This window comes from Oryzias latipes, chromosome 4 (genome assembly GCF_002234675.1).
Source record: "Oryzias latipes chromosome 4, ASM223467v1".
Lineage (NCBI taxonomy): Eukaryota > Metazoa > Chordata > Actinopteri > Beloniformes > Adrianichthyidae > Oryzias > Oryzias latipes.
Window position 1 is genome coordinate 12,348,050 of NC_019862.2, and position 9,778 is coordinate 12,357,827.

Consider the following 9,778-nt stretch of genomic DNA (forward strand, 5'->3'; position numbering starts at 1 on the left):
TTTTTACAATTATGGACTCAGTAAAAGTCCTCCATACATGCATAATCCTTCAGATGTAATGATGGGTTGTTTTTTTTTGCTTTTGAGCTAAAAATTGTTGTAACACAACAATGCAGCAGTTTGACCACATGAGGGCAGCACTACACACATTTTCACCTCACTAGAAGCTGTGCAAACATGAATTTCTTCATAAAACATATTGGGAAATATTCTTGACAGCAACAGAGACCAATTCAAACGCAAATGCCATAGATGGAAAACAACAAAACCATACTATGCTTTACAGATAAAAATAAAGATTCTTTTATTTCATAATTCAGAAAACTCAAGACAAAGTTTAATATTTGATCCGAATCAAAGGTTGGAAACAAAAACTGACATCTAAAAACCCCGACAAAATCTGACCGCGACTTCATAATAAAAAGTAAGACTGACATAAAAAGCCAAGTTTCAAAGACTTATCCGGTGTATGTTTTTATATCATCAATGTTACATCTTCAGTCAGTGCTCACTCGCTGTTTGATAAACGCAATCTCTTATTTGCTCAGGATAAACATAGAACCATATATCGGACAGAAAAGTCTTCCCATAGATAATTAATCATAATCATCAAAAAATCACAATACTGTCACTTAAAAAAAGACAAGGTTTTAGATTTATTGTAAATACTTGGACCAACTTCCACACATGCCATGCATCTCTTGTGTGAGGAAGACCTTTTTTCTCCTTTATTATTAAATGTGAAAATCCTTTTAGATTTTTCCTTCTCAGCTTAATCATTCAAACAATCAATATGAAGCATTTTTCTGACACCTAACTCTTAATTTTTGCCAGCGTGCTTTATTGTTGGCAACTCCATACCGCTGGGATTTGTCCCCTTTTGCATCCATAACAGATGGAGCAATGAATAGTCAGTCAGGGTGCTAACAATAAACTCATAAGCATTTATATAACTGTTCAAATGTAGCACCATGATTAAAGTCTGCAGAAATATATGACTTAAAAACTATTTTCAAATGTATGCAACACTGAGGGAGAGACCTTATCAGTTCGATTTTAAGTAGCATACAGTTAACTGATGACTCCTAAAGTTCATTTAATTTATCATTTAAAGTTCAGGATTTTGCCCAAATAAATTAGTACATTTCTTTAGACACAGCCAGATTCACACACGTTTCTGTCTTCCTACCTTATTGTAATACTTTCTTTGAAAAAAATCAAATCATTTTATATAAGGAATGAATTGAATCTGAAAGCAACCCGCCTTTTTGAAGTTACCTATGTGCTTTATAGTTGTGTAATAAAGCTGACTTGCCGAGTAAGAAAGAAAAGCTCTTCATCTCTGTGATTCCACAATTGTAAAATGAAAACATGAAGAAATTCTTCAAAATTCCCACAATTTAGACACTTTTTTTTGAGAATTGAACTTGAAATTTGCTGACTGCAAAGTGAAAAAAACGTGTTTGTCACTTTGTGTGACTGAACTCAGCAGCAGCTTTGAACCACATTTTCTCCACCTCTTTTTTTCCGAGTTTCCAAAGCTTTTTAAGAATGCCAACACCTTTCCTGGATGTAATCATTAAATACTCTGCATTTTCTGGGTGCAGAGTCACGGAGTAGCGAGCTAAGACCAAGGACTGGCAGAAGCGGGACATCACCAGCAGATAAAGGCAGTCTTTCTCCATCTCATTGAGCGGAATGACACTTTCCCAGCCGGCAAGGATAGGTCCACCAACCTGAACGGGGTCAGGGTGCTCCGTCATCATGTACATTATAGTGATGGCAAGCTCATGGATGTAGTAGCCATAGTTCATGTCCCCAAAGTCAAGGATGCCAGAGATCTTGTAATCACCATTCTCATCAGCTTGCACAAGCACATTTAGGTCATTGAAGTCACCATGATTGATGCCTTAAAAGAGATCAACAAAACGCTGTACTTAATTAAAGATACAACCTTTTCCTTCAAATCAAGGTTGAATGAATAAAAAAGCAACATTCAAAGGTAACAAATCTCCTAAAATGATTTTACCGTAAAGATAAAAATGAAAAACAACATGATGAACAACGGGAGAGATAAAAATGCAGGAATATCTATGTTTAATGTCAAGAAAGAAAAGCCTTACTAGTAACTGGAGTTGAACATGTGCTGCAATCTGAACACGGAGAAAAGTCTTAAAAATGGAGGCACCTCTCACCCTAAAAAATGTAGAACGTCTGGAAACTGTTATTTGTTTTGTAATCTTACAGATGAGTAAAAGAAAAAACAAAGATAAAAATAGGAAAACCCTTACTGATGTAAAAGGTTATGAGTAGTGATATGATCTAAAAATACTTCAGGAGTCAGACCAAGGACAAATACCAAAACCAGAGTAAAATATTCTTAACTACGGCTCTAAAGCATGTAGTAGTCTTGGTGAGTCGTTCAGGCCTTTGAAAACCAAAGAGGTCTTCTACAGAAAAGTTGTAGTGCACTCCTGCCGAGTTAGGTTATATGAGCAAAGCATCACTACTATCTTCAGGAAACTGATGCACTGAAGTCTTGTTTTTTTATCCAAAAATATAGGCTATAGCAGCAACCAGTCCAAAGGTAATTCCATTGAGTTTAAATGGGTTACTATCAGACACTCCACAATGTCAAACAGCAGGTACTTCTGATGTGATGTAATAATGGGTTGGACAGGGTCCTCTACCAAAGACTGCAGGGCTCAAAAGCAATAAAAAGATTTCCAAAAGTTGACGCAGCAGCTTTAGCTGTGATATGAAAAAAACCCAAGGAAATTGTTAATTTATTATACTTAATAGAAGTTCCCCTCCCAGTGGAAAAGTAATGCAGCTTGATCAAAATCTAAAGTTCTGACCTGAGTGTTTGAACGCAGCTAGAACAAATGTAACCTCAGGTTTTGTGTTACAGTACTGGGATCATACTCACATGTGCGGAAGTGGCAGCGTTTGGGTTCTACAGATGTTTTGTAATGATGAATAATAGACTTTACAAGCTCCTGCAGGGGATCTCCATCTAAAGGACCAATGTATGCTTCTAGGAGGGGCACATTTGACAGACTCCAGATGAACCCCTCCCTCTGCAGAATGCTGATATTAGGATGTTCCATCTGATCAGAAAGATAAACATGTAATGGTGGTTTAATACTATTTTAACAAGCTTAACACAGTAAGAAGTCAGTCAATAACCACCATGTTTTATAGAATCAACGCAGACAATGAATATTTTTTATGGAATAATATTGATAATATACCTTTTGAAGAACTGTGTCCATTGTTGCTGCCATTTTTCCAGCTTCATATAACAAGTTAGGTATTAGAGGAACTTTAGAAATGGTGACTCCAGGTAAGTAAGTCAAGAGACGCACCAAGTATTTCTGTAAGCCAAAACCACAATCTGCCAAAAGAAAAGAGTAGATGAAATTTACTAGGGCTGGGTGGATAACATTGATTAATCGATATGAATCGCTCCAAGCTCAATAGATCAATAATCGATCCATTAAAGTAGAGATCGATCTTTTATGCCTTTCCTTTTCCGGTGACCTAGCGTTACTCTTGTGAGATTTGCCGAGATCAACCTTTAAAACAATCAAGGTGCACTACTGTAAAATGGCTAGACAGTTTACAAAATACAATTGGAAGGGTCATGGAACATTACTACTATATATACCGCTACACCTACAGTGTAACACTGTTAACAGTACAGCAGTAAAGCCAAAGTCCGCTAGCTTGATGCTAACGTATAATAGAATTTCCCATAGGACGGCTAACACTAACGCCCGGTCGATCTAACATACATTGCTGACTAACTGAAAAGCTCTTTGTAATCACAGGTGTGAATTTTCAAACTCTTTTTAAGAAATATTTGTCAAAAGTAACCATTTCTGGTCTAAAACCCCATTGTTTGCTCAAATCCTCTGGAATAGAGTGTGATGCACATTTTTGCTTACCCAGTTTCTCCTTTTGAGTAACAAGGTATGGTGTTAACAATCTCATTGGTTTATTATTTTATTAATACATTTTACAGTATCTTAACTGTATCAGAATAATACAAATATCTTCAAAGCATATATAGATTATTAATGTATTTTTATGCAATTTTGTTAATTCAAAATTGAATTTAATCGGATCGAGTAAATCGAAAGAACTTTTAAAAATCGTGAATCGAATCCATCCAGGCTCCGGTGAATAGAATTAAATCAATTCTAGAAATCATCACGTAATCTGTGCGGCCAAAATCCACATTTCTGCAGTGCCTACAGGTGATTTAACCCAAACCCTGCCCTAATTACATGCAAATACTCACTTATTTAATTTCTGTGCAATTACTCTTAAGTGGTCTACCCTACTCTCACTACAACATTGTGAACATATTTTTAGGCATATTAAAATGCATCTTTAAAATGAAGTCCGTTTATCTTTCAGTTGCCTCGTTTTTCTTGTGTTCTGCTCTTCCTCATACCCATTTCTTCCAGACTTATCTGTTGTCCTGAGACGGTGGGGAGGACTGTTTGAGCGGGGAGTCCATTCTGGCAGAGGAAGGACATGGCGTACGTCTGCACCTCAGTGATGGCGGGGTTCTTGCTGTCTTCTGAGTTCATGATCTTGAAGACATATTCCCCACCTTCCACAGCCGCCACATAAAAGTTCTGGTCGTCATAGCTGGGTAAGGAGCGTATTTCTGAAGATGTCAGCTTGTAAAGTCTTTGCAAAATCTCAGACACCTGAGACTCACTGAACTCTGGCTTTGCATGCTTCGGTGGCATTTTTGCTGGAAATAAGCATACCATAGAAGACAAAGGGTTTGCAAAGATAAAAAAATAAAATAGATATGTAAGGTTTCAAAAACCTTTTGCAATTAATGCACATTTTTGATTTTGTTTATTTTGTCTTTTTTGTGACGAAAAACAAGGGATATATAATTTGGAGATACAGCTACAGAAAAAAAAACTAAGTTGTATTATTCAGCATTCATTTTGAAGATTCATTCAATGATTCATTTGCGTTACTTAGTTACTACTAAGCTAGAAAAACACATTAGGCTAGCTACAACAAGAAGAAGAAAAACCGCAAGATAAAATAACCGCATGGACAGATCCATTAAATGAGCTAGTACAATAAACTAAATGTAAATTTAAAAAAAAAATACAGAAAACAGACATAAACTTACTTTAAAATACACGAAATCGCAGGAGTAGCGATGACAAAGTTTGCCTGCATGGACTTTGGCACACCGGATGTTACGACACATTGAACGGAGCGAGAGTGAAAAAACCTCTTACGTCCGGTAGTTATTTCAAAATAAAACCACTTGAACGATAACTCAGAACGACTTATCTTAACAAGTGAAATGTGTGCACACTATTGTTAGCATTTAAATAAATAAATAAAAAATTTAATAAATAAACGCTTCACTGACAACAACAATCATTCATTCATATCCTCTACAGCTGGAGTCGTCCATTTGACAGAACTTTAGAAAAACAACATGTCTTCTTAAGATCTATTCAACTTTGACACAAAAATGTTTTATATAAAAATAATTACGATGTAACCTATCAACAACAACCACAGGCCACACAACCATTATTCACTTTTGGTGTAAAGACTGAAAAATCATTTATTTGTTTTATTTTGTTACAGTTGTTCTAATCGGATATTAGAATGAAATGGAACATCACAAAAAAGATTTGTTGTTAGTTTTTATTCATTTTTTTGTTTTTATTTCAAATAGAAGTAAAATAATAAACCATTCTCAGATCTAAATTAGGCTCTTGTTCCAAAAAGGAATGCAAATTAATTTTTTGAAAAACAATCTGACTTACACTGGAACATCTAGAAACAGGTTTTTCATCTATAAAGACAAAACAATAACATTTATGAATTAAACATTACATTTTTTTATCTATTTTGTGAAGTGGCCGCTTTCTTTAGCTGTCAGCTAGAAGTTAAAAATGTGTTTAATAATGCAAAGTTATCATCTATTTTTTTCAGTGAACTGCATAGACACAATTGGTGCATAAAACAAACATTTATTCATATGAATTAAAAAAAAGAGTAACAAAGAATTTTTTTTTTTTTTTAATATTACCTTAAACACAAATAATCTAAAATAAAGTATTATTAATCATTTTTTAAAAGTGGCACAAAATACAAGCGGCGGTGCAGCGGTAGGGCGGCCGACCCCTGATCAGAAGATTGCAGGTTTGATTTCCGTCTTGCCAACCTCTGTGTTAAAGTGTCCTTGGGCAAGACACTGAACCCCAGCTTGCATCTGGTGGAAGGTTGGTGCCATTGTTCTGCAGAGGTGCCACCACCAGCGTATGAACGTGTGTGTGAATGGGTTTGTGACTGTAAAGCGCTTTGGGCCTTCAAGGAAGGTAGAAAGCACTATACAAGTATACGCCATTTCAAAGTTTTAAGATAAACTAGCATATAGTGAGAAAAAAAGTTGACAATGTTTCATGAACACATTGTGAGCTGTGCACACATTCACACTGTGCAGTCGCTATTGTGCAGTTGTTTTTTTGCATTGCATTTCAATCATGTTCGTGTATAGTGGCTGATATACACAGAACGGTTGACATGGAAACATGTTTTACCCAGCGCATTGGGTTTTTTAATTATTTAAAAAAGGTGAAGCCACAAAGCAAGTGCTTGTGTATTGCTCTTAAAATAGATGCTATTATGTCTCACAAATTGAAGGCATTTACTAAAATCTGTCCAACAAGTTGCCTGAGGTCATCCTTAACAGCCTGACGAAATGTATTTTCTCACATCACCAGCAGCAAAGGAGGAACAACAGCATCAGCTGGTCAAGCATCACCAAAGTTGTCTTGTTCTTGCTTGAGTGGCTGCCACACATAGAGAGAGGGTTTTTATCATAATCGCCTTCCCCCTGTCTTATCTGTAGTAATAAGTATGTACTGAACACATATTTCAATTAAAATCTTGCAGTAGTTTTCTGCTTTAAAAATAAAAATTACAGCTTTATATTGAAAAATGTCAAGCAGCTTCAAAGTCTTCTTTCTTAGTTTCTTAATTGCCACAGAATGCAACAAAAAAATTGTAAAAGTGCAATTAAATTCAAATACTGTATGTCCAGAGCCATAACGGGAGCTTACTGTTTGAAAATCCTTTCATCCCATACAGATATTTCTTTCCGTAAATGTAATAAAATGTCACTTCAAACTGAAAGAAAAAATTTCTTCTTCCTTTCTCATACAAAAGTCTCCAACAGTGAGCCGTGACCATGACCACAAATTCTTAATATCTTCCTTTTTAGCTCTGAATTTGGAAGAAAACTAAAAGCTGTTGGTTCGATGATTAAAAATCAAATTCTAAATTTAGCAATATAGTCATTTCAAATGTGTCTACACACCACTCGTTAGGGGAACTCTTCCCTGTGACAGACACAGATTATTTGAAAGTACCTTGTAGGATGTATTTTATTATAGAAACAGTAGTGTTTTCATTTCCTTTCTGAGTACACAGCAGAGATGAGCTCCAACTAAATCACACAACAGAGGGAAGATTATGTGAGAACAACAGCAAAAAAAATGTATTTCTTGCTTCAAACTCAGCTGGAGCTTTTCAGCAGACAACACACTTGGCATGTTTTCTCAATGCCAATATGTTTCCCCTTGTTTTTCAGTATATATATATATATATATATATATATATATATAGTAGCGTATATCTCTTTTGTGTCCCTCTTCTCTTTTTTAAAATTACATTGTTGAATTTACAACTAAAAAAAGTAAGTATAATTGTACACGTTTTTTAATATAAAATTCAATTTGTAATTTATTTATTTAGAATTTGTTTTTGTCAAAAGGTAAGAATGAATTGCACCTGTTTATTTTTTCATCCATAAACTAAAATAGAATCTGTTTTTGGTCATGATCTCAAACAAGAAATTGAACCTTCAACAGAAACAAAAAGTTGTGCAAATATCCAATGAAAGTTCAGACTCAGGGTGTATTCAATGTATAATGTAAACAAAGTAGGATGGTAGCAACCATGATGATGAGACACAGCAACTCATTTAAATGTGGTCAGATGAATGCAGTCTCATTAAAACAACTTTTAATGGGATGCATGTTGTTTCTCACACTGTTTTCCTGACGATCTGTCACAAACACTTGACAGTATATCTTCTCAGCCATTGTCGCCACAGTAACCGCCTTCCAGCATGCCTCCACCGTAACAAACTGGCAAAAGTAAATGTTGAACCTGACCTTGATATAGATGTTCAAAATTGGTCAGTGAACTATAAAGTTTGAATAGTGAACTATCCTAACACTGATTACAAAGCACAGGACTTCCATAATTTCTGCCTCTCGTTGTTTTCCCATCGTGCGTATGTCCTGGCCAATGACTGAAGAGATCTTTAGCCATCCACTTTTGTTTCCAAGCTTTGGTTCGGAACATAAATGTCCCATTGAAAGGCAGTCTGAATACAGAACGAGTGCAAGGTTCAGGACTCAACAAATTAAGCAGACTCGGTCTGGACCAACTGACTTTTCAAGTCTGAATACACCCTTAAATTATATTAAAGTAGTAAAGGAAATGAAGAATTTTCCATAAACAGATGTTTACAAACTTTAATGAACAACTGTTGTACCAAAGATTCAACGAAAATAGTTATAGATAATATAGCATTAATATAATGTAACATAAATATCAAATAAATAATTATAACAAGCCTGTATAAATATAATATGAATAATTTTGATGAAATAAGTTAGAATTTCTTTAAATCCTTTCAAGTTGAATGATATATTTGTGTGGAATTAGTAATTAAACAGTCCCAAACAGAAGATTCTTTAATGCACAGAAATTCGACTTTACCGTCAAAACTTTATTCCCCTTCTTAAGTTACTGCTTTAAATGTCCTTATCAAACTAAGTTGATACTGTGAAGTGACTTGTCCCTCCTGTGGTCACATGTTGTTGCCTTCTTCCCTAATTTGATCATTTTCGTACATGGAATCTCAAATAAGATGATGGGTTTTACAAAATAAAATCCTTATTCGTTTAGGCAATTTGCAGGAAAAATTGGACTCTTCCTCTCAACGTGTATCTCCCAACTATAACCCTCATTTTTTGGATACATTTCTTTGAAGTGGTCTTTTCGCATGACCTTTTCTAATCTGTATGATCAACGCACCTGTTTCAGCCAGCATTTTCAGAGGGTCTTTGCTTGTTGTTTAGGGGCTTTATTCGCACATTTCTTACCAAACCACGTTCTTCTCTGGGACACAAAAGCCGTCTCTCTACAAAGTGGTGTGTGCTCCTAAAACCCACGCAGCAACACGGCCACCACTTAATAAATAAACAGAGGCCAATTACATTTTGCAGCTGCATGCAGAGGCCATATAAGTACACTTGTCATGTGTGTGATGATAAGTGGTCCAAAAATTACTTGTTTTTTTCTTCTATTTATTTATTTTTTAATAATGACCACCAAATGGTTTGGAGGAGAAAAACTAGGCTTGTGCCTCAGAACAACATCAGCTGTGATTCAGTGTCTTTCCACATTATTTTCTGAAAAAATATGGATCTGGGTATCAGCGGATGGACCAGAGTTGTAGAGTTCCATAGATCCTGGTGTTTTGCTTGATTTTTTTTTATTCACCCATGATATGTTGAGGCTCTTGTTGCGTTCTAGCACATGCCCGAGAGCAGTTCTTGATCCCGGACCAGGGTCCCCTTAGGTTTATTCAGACATCCGCATTATAAGGGGAAACAAACTCCGGTTCGCTCTAAGCGACCCA

General features: G+C 35.6%; 1 protein-coding gene across 1 annotated transcript; it reads right to left on the minus strand.

Moving 5' to 3' along the window:
* Positions 1-279: 279 nt before the first annotated feature.
* Positions 280-5,256, minus strand: hykk (hydroxylysine kinase). The gene is made up of 5 exons (XM_023954212.1): positions 5,171-5,256; positions 4,463-4,771; positions 3,255-3,397; positions 2,930-3,110; positions 280-1,909 (listed from the first exon to the last, which is right to left on the minus strand). Exons 2-5 carry the CDS (start codon positions 4,764-4,766, stop codon positions 1,467-1,469), a joined length of 1,071 nt encoding a protein of 356 aa, XP_023809980.1. The 5' UTR covers positions 4,767-4,771; positions 5,171-5,256; the 3' UTR covers positions 280-1,466.
* Positions 5,257-9,778: the final 4,522 nt, after the last annotated feature.

Coding starts and splice junctions, on each gene's coding strand:
- hykk (XM_023954212.1), bottom strand. CDS start 4,766: ATGCCACCGAAGCATGCAAAGCCAGAGTTCAGTGAGTCTCAGGTGTCT. Junction 3,111..3,254: donor TGGACACAGTTCTTCAAAAG/GTATATTATCAA, acceptor CTTTCTGATCAG/ATGGAACATCCTAATATCAG. Junction 1,910..2,929: donor ACGCTGCCACTTCCGCACAT/GTGAGTATGATC, acceptor ATCTCTTTTAAG/GCATCAATCATGGTGACTTC.